We start from the raw sequence: 14656 nt of genomic DNA on the forward strand, positions 1-14656 counted from the left end.
ACCTTTAGGTCTTGGACCATATGATGTAACTTTTACACTTTGATACCTCCATGGGAGGCTGGCCACTCGGCCATGCCTACCCTATTTTCACTTATGTATTTTCTACGGTGGAGTTTCTCAAGGTTCTGAAAACCGGACCAGACCGGCCGGTTCGACCGGTTTAATCGCGAACCGGCACTGCAAATGGTCCGGTCCTCATATGAAAACCGTCCAAACAAAAACCGCTTACGAACCGGCGAATCGGCCAAAAACCGGCCGGTTATGCTAAACGATGCCGTTTTATAATTTTAAAAAAAAATAAACAACCAAACCCGACCCGACCCGCTCGTGGAGCATCCCCCCTTTCTTTTCCCGACCCCATTCATTCATTCCCCCTTTCTGAATCATCTCCAACAGAGAACCCTAGCCGCCCTGAACCATAGCCCCCCTGTCGCCATCCTTCGTCCCCTGGTGTCGCCATCCTCAGCCCCAGTAACCCTCCAATCTCCATCGTCGCCTTCGCCTGGTTCCTGCCCAGTAGCCCTCCATCTCCATCCTCTGCTCATCTTCTCAACACCAGCACCGCAGCACGCAGTCAACACCGGTAGCCCTCCATCTCCATCGCGCGGTCCTCAACAGTCAACACTCAGCACCGGTAGCCCTCCATCGACCCCAGGTGAGTGACTCGTCCTCTGCTTATCTTCTTTGTTCTTCGCCTCTGCTCATGTTCTTCCATCGACCCCGGTAGAAATCTTGCATGAAATTGATACTCTGTGAAGTGTGAACTTCCTCTGTGAAGTGTGAACTGTGGCTGTGGCTGGTCAATTTAATCTCTGTGGACTGTGAACTGTGGCTGTGAACTTATGTTGTTGAAATTATGTTATTGAAATGGATTTGTTATGTTGCTGGCCTGCTGCTGCCATTTTTTAATTTTTTTTAGTATGATGTTTCTGAATTTTTATTGAAATAGTTATTGATTTGAAGGTTAGGGTGATTATTTGTTCTGGAACTGAGTCTGCTGTTTCACTGCCTGATGGGAAAGTAAGTTCTTCCCATCCTCCATTGGATTCGTCCTGCTCGTCGCCCTCTGCTCAAATTTGTTACTCTATTTTGTAAATAAGCTGAAATTTGTTGCTCAATTTCTGTTCGTTTTTTTGCTAAATAAGCTGAAATTTGTTACTCTGTTTTGTACTTTGTTAATGCTGGAAACTTACTCGGTTTTGCATAATTATTGACTGGCTGAATTGCTGTAGACAGAATTGCTGTAGCTAGAATTGTTAATGTTCATTGTGTAGGCAAAATTGTTAATGTTCATTGCTATGGCTGTTTTTAATTTCATATATGTTTTATTAAGCAGTGCAAGCCTTCCAAGTAACACACTCTTTGATCTTTTTGTTGGGATCTTGAAATCTGACCAAGAAATAATGGATTCTGTGAAGGATAATCTCAAAGCAGTTAAGGAAAGAGACCCTGCTTGCATAAACCATGTGCATTGCTTCTTGAACTTTAAAGGCTTCTTAGAATGCCAATCTCATAGAGTTGCTCATAAGCTATGGCTTCAAGGAAGAAAAGTCTTGGCAGTTATGATCCAGAACCGAGTTTCCGAGATTTTTGCGATTGGTATTCATCCCGGTGCTAAGATTGGAAGCGGAATTCTGCTTGATCATGTAACTGGATTAGTGGTTGGTGAAACTGCAGTGATTGGTAACATTGTGTCAATTTTGCATAGTGTGACTTTGGGTGGAACTGGTAAAGCTTCTGGTGATAGGCATCCAAAGATTGGTGATGGGGTTTTGATTGGTGCAGGGACTTGTATTTTGGGGAACATTAAGGTTGGTGAATGTGCTAAGATTGGTGCTGGTTCTGTGGTGATTAAGTATGTTCCTCCTAGGACTACTGTTGTTAGTGATTTTGTTATATTTTATGATGTTTGTATATAATTTATTTATTATTTTATTCAGAAATGGTTTTTCCGGTTGAACCACCGATTGAACCGGTTGGACCAATGAACCAATGAACCAGTAGCTAGAGCGGTTTGATGACCGGTCCGGTTTTTCGAACCTTGGAGTTTCTACACCCCATAGATTAAGGTGTGGAGCTCTGCTGTTCTTCATGAATTAATGCAATTACTACTGTTTTCTATTCAATTCACGCCTACTTCTTCTCTAAGATATACTTTCGTTCTTAATTCAATTAAGTTAGAATGAAGGGGTGACCCGTGACAATCACCCAATCTTCATTACTCGCTTAGCCAAGGTCGCGTGCCTAAAAACCACAAAGCGATCTACATGATGTTCAACGTAGTCATTGGACGATAGCTGGAGTATATTCTCTTGGGTTTCTAATCTAAGATTAGAACCTTCGTGGTATAGGCTAGAATTATTGGTAGCCATTCTTGGGATCCGGAAAGTATAAACCTTGTCTGTGGTATTCCGAGTAGGATCTGGGAAGGAATGACTGTGACGAGCTTCAAACCTGAGAATGTAGGGCACAAGTGACAGTGTGCAAAAGGACAATGGTCCTATTCCGACGCTAGTGGGAACCGACAGATGATTAGCCGTGCGGTGACAGCGCATATGGATTTGTTTTCATCCGAGAGGATCATACAGCTTGCCATGGAAGGAAGTAACGCATGGTTAGACGAAAGTAGTAGGAAAGCAGAGGTTCTGAAGCAACAAAGCATCTCCAGACGCTTATTTGAAATTTCCACCAATGAATTACATAAGTATCTTTATCTTATTTTATATTTTATTTATATTTTAATTATCAAAACCTCATAACCATTTAAATATGCCTGACTGGGATTTACAAGGATCACCATAGCTTGCTTCAAGCCAACAATCTCCGTGGGATCGACCCTTACTCACGTAAGGTATTACTTGGACGACCCAGTGCACTTGCTGGTTAGTTGTGCGGAGTTGTGAAAAAGAGTTGAGATTACAATTGTGCGTACCAAGTTGTAGGTGCCATTGAGATCACAATTTCGTGCACCAAGTTTTTGGCGCCGTTGCCGGGGATTGTTCGAGTTTGGACAACTGACGGTTCATCTTGTTGCTCAGATTAGGTAATTTTATTTTAATTTTAAGCTTTTTTATTTTTATTCTTTTTATTTTTGAAAAAAATTTCAAAAAAAAAATAATAATATATAATTTATACTTGTTCTTCAGAATTTTTAAGAATGAATTCTAGAGTTTCAGATGATGCTTTTATCATCACAGGAGCTAATTGATTCCCATCAATTTGGCTGTTGTATGTAATGTCATGCTGAAGCTTGGCTAGCTATGTCTAATCTTTTTAGACTGAAGCTTTAGACTAACATTGCATGATCCTTGGAATTCTTATTAAAAATTTTGAAATCCTTATTTTTCTTTTTCCAAATAATTTTCGAAAAAAATACAAAAAAAAACTTAATAAAATCATAAAAACAAAAAATTTTGTGTTTCTTGTTTGAGTCTAGTGTCAAACTTTAAGTTTGGTTTCAATTGCATATTTTGATTTTCCTTTAATTTTTGAAAATTCATCATTGTGTTCTTCATGATCTTCAAGTTATTGTTGATGATTTTCTTTATTTGATCTTTGCATTTTCTTGTTTTGTGTCTTTTCTTGTTTTTCAAATGCATTTTTGAATTACTAGTGTCTAAAGTTTAAAAATTTTTAAGTTTGGTGTCTTGCATGGTTTTCTTCTCTTAAAAAATTTTCAAAAATATGTTCTTGGTGTTCATCATGATCTTCAAAATGTTCTTGGTGTTCATCTTGACATTCAAAGTGTTCTTGCATGCATTATGTGTTTTAATCTTAATTTCTTGTGTTTTGTTTCATTTTTGTGTTTTTCTCTTTCCTCATTAAAATTCAAAAATAAAAAAAAATATCTTTCCCTTATTTCACTCATGATTTTCAAAATTTTAGATTGATTTAGTCATAAATTTTTAAAATTTAATTGTTTCTTATTAGTCAAGTCAAATTTTCAATTTAAAAGTTCTATCTTTTCAATTTTTTTTTTAAAAAATCAAAACTTTTTCAACTTCCTTCTTAATATTTTCGAAAACTTTAAAATTTGATTTTCAAAACCTTTTTCTTATTTTTATTTCATAATTTTTGAAATTAATGCTAGCATTTAATATTCTGATTCAAAAATTTTAAGTTGTTACTTGCCTATTAAGAAAGGATCAAACATTAAATTTTAAAATCATATCTTTTAGTTTCTTGTTAGTCAAGTAATCAACTTTAATTTTAAAAATCAAATCTTTTAATTTCCTTTTTAAATCTTTTTCAAAATGATTTTCAATCATATCTTTTCCAAAAATCAATTTCAAAATCTTTTCTAACTTCTTATCTTTTCAAAATTGATTTTCAAATATTTTTCAATTAACTACTTGACTTTTTGTTTGATTTTAAAAAGTTTTCTATTTCAATCATATCTTTTCTCTAAAATTTGAAAACTGAATAAATTAATTACTATTCCTTATCTTTTTCAAATTTTATTTTATTTCTTCTCTTAAATTTCGAATACTAACCAATAATTAAAATAAAAAAAATATCTTCCTTTTATTTTAATTTAAAATTCGAATTCTTCTCCCTCTCATCTCTTTCTATTTATTTATTTATTTATTTACTAACACTTCTCTTCATCTTAAAATTCGAACCCTCTCTCTCTCTCTCTGTGTTCGAATTTTTCTCTTCTCATTCTTCTACTCTTCTCTTCTTCCACTCACATAAAGGAATCCCTATACTGTGACATAGAGGATTTTTCTTCTTTTTCTGTTCTCTTCTTTTTCATATGAACAGGAGTAAGGATAAGAACATTCTTGTTGAAGCTGATCTGGAACCTGAAAGGACTCAAAGAGGAAGCTAAGAGAAGCTAAAGCACAACACTCTGGAGAGGACCTGACAGAATTTTTCGAAAAAGAAGAAGAGATGGCCGAACCCAACAATAATGGTGGAGGTGCAAGGAAGATGCTTGGTGACTTTATTGCACCCTCTTCTGACTTCTGTGGAAGATGCATCTCAATTCCTGCAATTGGAGCAAACAACTTTGAGCTTAAGCCTCAATTAGTTTCTCTGATGCTGCAGAATTGCAAGTTTCATGGACTTCCATTGGAAGATCCTCATCAGTTCTTAGCTGAATTCTTGCAAATCTGTGACACTGTTAAGACCAATGGGGTTAATCCTGAGGTCTACAGACTTATGCTTTTTCCCTTTGCTGTAAGAGACAGAGCTAGGACATGGTTGGACTCACAACCTAAAGATAGCCTGAACTCTTGGGAAAATTTGGTCAATGCTTTCTTGGCCAAATTCTTTCCACCTCAAAAGTTGAGTAAGCTTAGAGTGGAAGTCCAAATCTTCAGACAGAAGGAAGGTGAATCCCTCTATGAAGCTTAGGAAAGATACAAGCAATTGATCAGAAGGTGTCTATTCCGAGGGTTACCTGAACTGTAGGTCGATCTCGGACGAGATCTTCTGTGTTGATCGGAGATGATGTGTCCGGCTGAGAGTGGAGGCCGGAGCTATCGTATCCGACTTGTTGAGCTTGGCTGCACTACTGATCCTTTGTTACCGGAGGATGGGGATACCTGGAAGGGACTCCGATGCTTAAGTTAGCAAGGGTATTAAGCAGGTTTTTTGTAGAATCAGAGTATGAGTTGTACCTGGGTGCTCCAGTGTATTTATAATGGTGTGGAGTGACCTTTTTAGATAAGATAAGTTAGTTATCTTATCTTATCTTTATCTTTGAATGAGGTCATCTTATCTTCAAGGGAACCGCCCTTATCTCTGTAGGCTTAGGCCGCCTTTGGATTTGGGTCGTGTTCCTCTATCTGGGCCATTTACTGGGCTTTTCTGGCAATTTGGCCGAGCTCTTTGAGAAGAAGTCAGATAGTCTGACCTAAAGAGGTCGGTCGCTTTGTCGCTAAAACATCCCGGGTCGGATAGCTTGACCCAGGGTATGAACAGTGCCCTTGCTCGAGCTCGGTCTTCCTTTCTGAGGTCGAGTCTTTTTTTTTAAGACTTCGGTCCTTCTCTGATGAAGCCGAACTCGAGCATTTTGTCGACTTTATCTTTGTAGAGTTCTCCTTTTTGAATACGGAACGTTTTCTTTTGCTTCTTCTTAAAAGCGCGCGCTTTTTGCATTAGCGCTCTTAGCCTTGGGAATACGCGAGGGTTTAATACCCTCATTAATTGGTTTAATTGCTCCGTTTCCTTTGGCATCTCTATTTTGAATTTCACACTCAAAAAATGGTTTCTCTTCTCCGTAACTTCCCTTTTCTTTCTCTCTTTCTGTTTCCTGAAGTTTGCGGTTTTCGCATTTCTTCCTTGCGACGTCATTTGGTGATTTCTTGGTGTTTTTCTTTGCTCGAAAGGCGATTCTGTCTCTTCGTCTTCAATCTTCTTCGAAGCTTCTTCCTTTGTTTAGGTTGGTTCTTCTTTTCATCGTTCTCATCATTTTTTTCTGGTAAAGCTTTGATTCTCACTGAATGTATGTTGGAAAGCTTGAACCTTTTTGTAGTCTTGTGTTTGCTTGTTTCTGTGATGTATTTTTTCTAGCTTCTTTTTCGTCTTTTATGCATACTCCTGGTATTTCTGCTGAGGCTTTTTAGGGCTTTGCATGTTTTGCTGCTTGCTTCTAGTTGTTCTTTAATACTTGAGTTTTGTGAACTGCCCTTGTTTGCTTCTAAAAAGATTGCCCTTTGATTTTTGCCCTGTTGATAGCTTTTCCTTGCTTCTGAATTTTGTGGACGATAATGATGCTTTTTATTTTCCTGGAAAGATTGTGTCTTTGCTACCTTCTTCTTGATATGCTTTGTTATTTGGTCGCTTCGTTTGTTGACTATGACTGAGACTGTGGGAGACTGTGGGTCTGGAGTCTGGTTATTTTGATGGTTTTATCTGTGACTCGTGGCTTTCTATTCAGAGTTGTCATTTTTGTTGAAAAAGGGGTCATTATCTTCCTCTATTCGAGGTGTAGGCTTGTAGGTTTTCCAGAGTCCTTGTTTTGCCTCCAAAGTATGCCCCTGGATCTTTTTGGTGTAGGTCCTGGGGTTTCCTTTTATCGCTTGTACTGTGCTGGATTATGTTGGCCGAGTTATTTTGACTTTGTCCGAGATGTTTTTTAGTAATCCATTCTTCCTTTCTTGTTTGTAGGACTAGTTGGCCATGTCTTCTCGCAAAAATATTGTCGAGGCGTCTTCTAAGGTTCCTGAGGGGATGTCTGATTGGTTGGACTCCCTTGTGTTACTGAGTGTTTCTTTAGCCAATTCTGAATTTTGCGTAGAGCTTAGAAAATATCACCGAATTTGTAGCAGTGGAGATCAGGAGAACAGTTACAAGTTGGTAGCACCTGATTCTGACGATAGGGTTTGCTTCCCTGTTCTAACTCAGGGGAAGCATCCCTTTTTCTATGCATATGATTTCTTTTTTAGTCAAATGAACATCACTCTTCCCTTTACTTCTTTCAAAACTGACCTGTTATGGTCCTGTAATGTTGCCCCTTCTCAGCTTCACCAAAATTCTTAGGATTTTATCAAGATTTTTAAGTTGGTTTGTCGAGAATTTGCTGTTACTCCTTCTCAAACTCTCTTTTTGTATCTTTTTGTGTTGACCAAGCCTGGGACGACTGATGAGCGGAAAATTTATACGCTTTTTGGCATTGTTTTTAGTATGTTTTTAGTAGGATCTAGTTACTTTTAGGGATGTTTTTATTAGTTTTTATGTTAAATTCACATTTCTGGATGTTTTTAGGGATGTTTTTTGGCATCAATTACTTACTTCTGTAAACCCTATTGACTCGTTTAGTATAAATAGGACTTTTTACTATTGTATTAGAGATCTTTGATCAGTTTTATGCTATCTTAGACTTTCATGGGTCTGGCCATTCGGCCATGCCTGGACCATTATCACTTATGTATTTTCAAACGGTAGAGTTTCTGCACTCCATAGATTAAGGTGTGGAGCTCTACTGTTCCTCATGATTTAATGCAAAGTACTACTGTTTTTATATTCAATTCAACTTATTCTGCTTCTAAGATATCCATTCGTTCCCAAGAACATGATGAATGTGATGATTATGTGACGCTCATCATCATTCTCACTCATGAACGCGTGCCTGACAAACACTTCCGTTCTACATGCAAACAAGCTAGAATGAATATCTCTTAGATATCTAATACAGGGGACCGAGTCCGAGTTATTAGTATCTTCGTGGTATAAGTTAGAACCCATGGATGGCCATTCCTGAGATCCGAAAAGTCTAAACTTTGTCTGTGGTATTCCGAGTAGGATCTGGGAAGGGATGGCTGTGACGAACTTCAAACTCGCGAGTGCTGGGCGTAGTGACAGACGCAAAAGGAGGGTGAATCCTATTCCAGTATGATCGAGAACCTCCAGATGATTAGCCATGCCATGACAGAGCATTTGGACCTTTTTCACAAGAGAGGATGGGATGTAGCCATTGACAACGGTGATGCCCTTACAGAAAGCTTGCCATGGAAAGGGGTAAGACTGATTGGATGAAGACAGCGGGAAAGCAGAGATTCAGAGGAACGAAAGCATCTCTATACGCTTATCTGAAATTCTCACCAATGATATACATAAGTATTTCTATCTTTATTTTCTATTTATTTATTATTATTAATCGAAAACTCCATAACCATTTAATATCCGCCTGACTGAGATTTACAAGATGACCATAGCTTGCTTCATACCAACAATCTCCGTGGGATCGACCCTTACTCACGTAAGGTTTATTACTTGGACGACCCAGTGCACTTGCTGGTTAGTTGTGCGAAGTTGTGAAGTTATGTATGGACCATGGTATTGTGCACCAATTTTTTGGCGCCGTTGCCGGGGATTGTTCGAGTTTGGACAACTGATGGTTCATCTTGTTGCTCAGATTAGGTAATTCTCTTTTTATTTTCTTCTCAAAAAAAAAGTTTTCAAAATTCTTTCAAAAATTTTTCTTTATTTTCGTTTTTCAAAAAAAATTATTTTCGAAAAAAAAATTTAAATTATTCTATGGCTTCAAAACTTTCAAGAATGAATTCTAGAGTTTCATGGTAACATGTTGAATCCTATCTGGCTGTAAAGCCATATTCAAACTGCTTTGGGATTGGTCTTCAACTAATCACCACAATGCATGTAATTCCATCCTAAAGCTGACTGGCTATTAAGCCATGTCCAACCCTTTGATTGGAGCTTTGGGCTAATATTGAAAGATTCCTGGAATTCTTCTTAAAGATTTTGGAATTTTTATTTTCTTTTTCACATTAATTTTCGAAAAATCCAAAAAAAATCATAAAATCATAAAAATAAAAAATATTTTGTGTTTCTTGTTTGAGTCTTGAGTCAATTTCAAGTTTGGTGTCAAGTGCATTTTTTTTCTAAAAAAAAAAAATTTATGCATTTTTCGAAAATTCATGCATTCATAGTGTTCTTCATGATCTTCAAGTTGTTCTTGGCCAGTCTTCTTGTTTGATCTTCATATTTTCTTGTTTTGTGTCTTTTCTTGTTTTTCATATGCATTCTTGCATTCATATTGTCTAAGCATTAAAAATTTCCAAGTTTAGTGTCTTGCATGTTTTTCTTTTCTTAAAAATTTTTCAAAAATAAGTTCTTGGTGTTCATCTTGACATTCAAAGTGTTCTTGGTATTCATCTTGACATTCATAGTGTTCTTGCATTCATCACATGTTTTGATCCAAAATTTTCATGCATTGCATCATTTTTCATGTTTTTCTCTCTCATCATTAAAAATTCAAAAATCAAAAAAATATCTTTCCTTTTTTCTCTCATAAATTTTGAAAATTTGGATTGACTTTTTCAAAAATTTTTAAAATTCAATTGTTTCTTATGAGTCAAATCAAATTTTCAATTTAAAAATCTTATCTTTTTCAAAAATCAAATCTTTTTCATTTTTTTCTTATTTATTTTCGAAAATTTTAAAAATATTTTTCAAAAATCTTTTTCTTAATTTTACATCATATTTTCGAAAATATCATCAACAACTAATGTTGTGATTCAAAAATTTCAAGTTTGTTACTTACTTGTTAAGAAAGATTCAAACTTTAAGTTCTAGAATCATATCTTGTGATTTCTTGTGAATCAAGTCATTAATTGTGATTTTAAAAAATCAAATCTTTTTCAAAACTAATTTCAATCATATCTTTTCAAAAATATCTTTTTATCTTATTTTTTTCAAATACCTTTTCTAACTTCTTATCTTCTTATCTTTTAAAAATTGAATTTCAAATCTCTTTCAACTAACCACTTAACTTTTTATTTGATTCTTATCTTTAGTAAAACTGCCCAACTAACTTTTTATCTTTAATTTTCAAAAATCCCTTCCCTCTTTTTCAAAATTTCTTTTTAATTAACTAATTATTTTAATTTTTTATTTTAATTTTATTTCATTCTTAATTTTCGAAAATCATTAACCCTTTTTCAAAAACTATTTTCGAAATTTAACTTTAAATTTTAATTTTTAATTTTTGAAAATCCTCTCACCTCTCATCTTCTTCTATTTATTTATTCATCTACTAACACTTCTTTCATCTCATATCTCTGCTCTCCTCACCCTTGTGTTTGGATTCTTCTCCCTTCTCTTTCCTTACATTACATTCTTTTCTTCTTCTACTCACACAAAGGAATCTCTATACTGTGACATAGAGGATTCCATATTTTCTTTATTATTCCCTTCTTTGTCATATGAGCAGGAGCAAGGACAAGAACATTCTTGTTGAAGCAGATCCTGAACCTGAAAGGACTCTGAAAAGGAAACTAAGAGAAGCTAAAATACAACAATCCAGAGACAACCTTACAAGAATTTTCGAACAGGAAGAGGAGATGGCAGCCGAAAATAATAATGCAAGGAGGATGCTTGGTGACTTTACTGCACCTAATTCCAATTTACATGGAAGAAGTATCTCCATTCCTGCCATTGGAGCAAACAATTTTGAGCTAAAACCTCAATTAGTTTCTCTGATGCAACAAAACTGCAAGTTTCATGGACTTCCATCTGAAGATCCTTTTCAGTTCTTAACTGAATTCTTGCAGATATGTGATACTGTTAAGACTAATGGAGTAGATCCTGAAGTCTACAGGCTCATGCTTTTCCCTTTTACTGTGAGAGACAGAGCTAGAATATGGTTGGACTCTCAACCTAAGGATAGCCTGAACTCTTGGGATAAGCTGGTCAAGGCTTTTTTAGCCAAGTTCTTTCCTCCTCAAAAGTTGAGTAAGCTTAGAGTGGATGTTCAAACCTTCAGACAGAAAGAAGGTGAATCCCTCTATGAAGCTTAGGAGAGATACAAGGAACTGACCAAAAAGTGTCCTTCTGACATGCTTTCAGAATGGACCATCCTGGATATATTCTATGATGGTCTGTCTAAATTAGCTAAGATGTCATTGGATACTTCTGTAGGTGGATCCATTCACCTAAAGAAAACGCCTGCAGAAGCCCAAGAACTCATTGACATGGTTGCTAATAACCAGTTCATGTACAGTTCTGAGAGGAATCCTGTGAGTAATGGGACGCCTCAGAAGAAAGGAGTTCTTGAAATTGATACTCTGAATGCCATATTGGCTCAGAATAAAATATTGACTCAGTAAGTCAATATGATTTCTCAGAGTCTGAATGGAATGCAAGCTGCATCCAACAGTACTCAAGAGGCATCTTCTGAAGAAGAAGCTTATGATCCTGAGAACCCTGCAATAGCAGAGGTAAATTATATGGGTGAACCTTATGGGAACACCTATAACCCCTCATGGAAAAATCACCCAAATTTCTCATGGAAGGATCAACAAAAGCCTCAACAAGGCTTTAATAATGGTGGAAGAAACAGGTTTAGCAATAGCAAGCCTTTTCCATCATCCACTCAGCAACAGACAGAGAACTCTGAACAAAATATCTCTAATTTAGCAAACTTAGTCTCTGATCTATCTAAGGCCACTGTGAGTTTCATGAATGAAACAAGGTCCTCCATTAGAAATTTGGAGGCACAAGTGGGCCAGCTGAGTAAGAAGATCACTGATACCCCTCCTAGTACCCTCCCAAGCAATACAGAAGAAAATCCAAAAGGAGAGTGCAAGGCCATTGATATAACCATCATGGACGAATCCAAGGAGGAAGGGGAGGACGTGAATCCCAAGGAGGAAGACCTCCTGGGACGTCCAGTGATCAACAAGGAGTGTCCCTCTGAGGAACCAAAGGAATCTGAGGCTCATCTAGAGACCATAGAGATTCCATTGAATCTCCTTATGCCATTCATGAGCTCTGATGAGTATTCCTCTTCTGAAGAGAATGAGGATGTTACTGAAGAGCAAGTTGCCAAGTTCCTTGGTGCAATCATGAAGCTGAATGCCAATCTATTTGGTAATGAGACTTGGGGAGATGAACCTCCCCTGTTCACCAATGAACTAAATGCATTGAATCAACTAAGATTGCCTCAGAAGAAACAGGATCCTAAAAAGTTCCTAATACCTTGTACCATAGGCACCATGACCTTTGAGAAGGCTCTATGTGACCTTGGGTCAGGAATAAACCTCATGCCACTCTCTGTAATGGAGAAACTTGGAATCTTTGAGGTGCAAGCTGCTAGAATCTCATTAGAGATGGCAGACAATTCAAGAAAAGAGGCTTATGGACAAGCAGAGGACGTGTTAGTAAAGGTTAAAGGCCTTTACATCCCTGCTGATTTCATAATCCTAGATACTGGGAAGGATGAGGATGAATCTATCATCCTTGGAAGACCCTTCCTAGCCACAGCAAGAGCTGTGATTAATGTAAACAGAGGAGAATTGATCCTTCAACTGAATGAGGACAACCTTGTGTTTAAAACTCAAGAATCTCCTTCTGTAACAATGGAGAGGAAGCATGAAAAGCTTCTCTCAGTACAGAGTCAACTAAAGCCTCCGCAGTCAAACTCTAAGTTTGGTGTTGGGAGGCCTCAGCCAAACTCTAAGTTTGGTGTTGAATTCCCATATCCAAACTCTAAGTTTGGTATTGGGAGTCTATAAAATTGACCTGATCACCTGTGTGGCTCCATGAAAGCCCACTGTCAAGCTATTGACATTAAAGAAGTGCTTGTTGGGAGGCAACCCAATTTTTATTTATCTAATTTTATTTTTATTTTTATTGTTCTTTCATGTTTTATTAGGTTCATGATCATGTGGAGTCACAAAATAAATAGAAAAATCAAAAATAGAATAAAAAATAGCAGAAGAAAAGTCACACCCTGGAAGAAGGACTTACTGGCATTTAAACACCAGTAAGGAGCATCTGGCTGGCGTTCAACGCCAGAAACATGCTGCATCTGGGCGTTGAATGCCCAGAACAAGCATCAGTTCGGCGTTTAAACGCCAGAATTGCATGCAAAGGCATTTTACATGCCTAATTGGTGCAAGAATGTAAATCCTTGACACCTCAAGATCTGTGGACCTCACAGGATCATCTCAGGATCAGTGGACCCCACAGGATTCCCACCTTCCCTCCTCATAATCCTAGATTCTTCCACATCTTCTTCTTCATCTATTCTTTCTTCTCTTGCTCGAGGGCGAGCAATATTCTAAGTTTGGTGTGGTAAAAGCATAAGCTTTTTGTTTTTCCATAACCATTGATGGCACCTAAGGCCAGAGAAACCTCTAGAAAAAGGGAAGGGAAGACAAAAGCTTCCATCAAGGGTCTATAGCTCAGTGGTAGAACATTTGACTGCAAATCAAGAGATCCCTGAGATACCTCAGGGGATACATTTTCCTCCACACAATTATTAGGAGCAACTAAGGGTGGAACACCAAGAGCAATCAATCATCCTCCATGAAATTAGAGAAGATCAAAGAGCAATGAGGGAGGAGCAACAAAGACAAGGAAGAGACATAGAAGAGCTCAAGGACATCATTGGTTCCTCAAGAAGGAAACACCACTATCACTAAGGTGGACTCATTCCTTGTTCTTAAATTTTCTGTTTTTCGTTTTCTTTATGTTAAATGCTTATCTATGTTAGTGTCTTATTACATGATCATTAGTATTTAGTAACTATGTCTTAAAGTTATGAATGTCCTATGAATCCATCACCTCTCTTAAATAAAAAAATTATTTTAATTCAAAAGAACAAGAAGTACATGAGTTTTGAATTTATCCTTGAACTTAGTTTAATTATATTGATGTGGTGACAATACTTTTTGTTTTCTAAATGAATGCTTGAACAGTGCATATGTCTTTTGAAGTTGTTGTTTAAGAATGTTAAATATGTTAGCTCTTGAAAGAATGATGACAAGGAGACATGTTATTTGATAATCTGAAAAATCATAAAAATGATTCTTGAAGCAAGAAAAAGCAGTGAATACAAAGCTTGCAGAAAAAAATAGCAAAAAAAAAAAAAAAGAAAAAAATGGCAAAAAAAAAGAAAGAAAAAGAAAAAAAAAGCAAGCAGAAAAAGCCAATAGCCCTTAAAACCAAAAGGCAAGGGTAATAAAAAGGATCCCAAGGCTTTGAGCATCAGTGGATAGGAGGGCCTAAAGGAATAAAATCCTGGCCTAAGCGGCTGAACCAAGCTGTCCCTAACCATGTGCTTGTGGCGTGAAAGTGTCAAGTGAAAACTTGAGACTGAGCGGTTAAAGTCAAGGTCCAAAGCAAAAGAAGAGTGTGCTTAAGAACCCTGGACACCTCTAATTGGGGACTTTAGAAAAGCTAA

At 36.9% G+C, this 14656-nt stretch overlaps 1 protein-coding gene and 1 non-coding gene across 2 annotated transcripts; one reads left to right on the forward strand and one right to left on the reverse strand.

The window, feature by feature from the left end:
- Positions 1-676: 676 nt before the first annotated feature.
- Positions 677-1943, forward strand: LOC112747142 (serine acetyltransferase 3, mitochondrial-like). The gene has a single exon (XM_072216742.1). It carries the CDS (start codon positions 1287-1289, stop codon positions 1917-1919), a length of 633 nt encoding a protein of 210 aa, XP_072072843.1. The 5' UTR covers positions 677-1286; the 3' UTR covers positions 1920-1943.
- A 9261-nt stretch (positions 1944-11204) lies between these two features.
- Positions 11205-11312, reverse strand: LOC112753894 (small nucleolar RNA R71). Its single transcript, XR_003178256.1, has one exon. It is a non-coding gene; the product is annotated as a small nucleolar RNA R71 (small nucleolar RNA).
- Between the last annotated feature and the right edge of the window lie 3344 nt (positions 11313-14656).

Source organism: Arachis hypogaea, chromosome 15 (genome assembly GCF_003086295.3).
Source record: "Arachis hypogaea cultivar Tifrunner chromosome 15, arahy.Tifrunner.gnm2.J5K5, whole genome shotgun sequence".
NCBI classification, from domain to species: Eukaryota; Viridiplantae; Streptophyta; class Magnoliopsida; order Fabales; family Fabaceae; genus Arachis; species Arachis hypogaea.

Coding starts and splice junctions, on each gene's coding strand:
- LOC112747142 (XM_072216742.1), top strand. CDS start 1,287: ATGTTCATTGCTATGGCTGTTTTTAATTTCATATATGTTTTATTAAGC.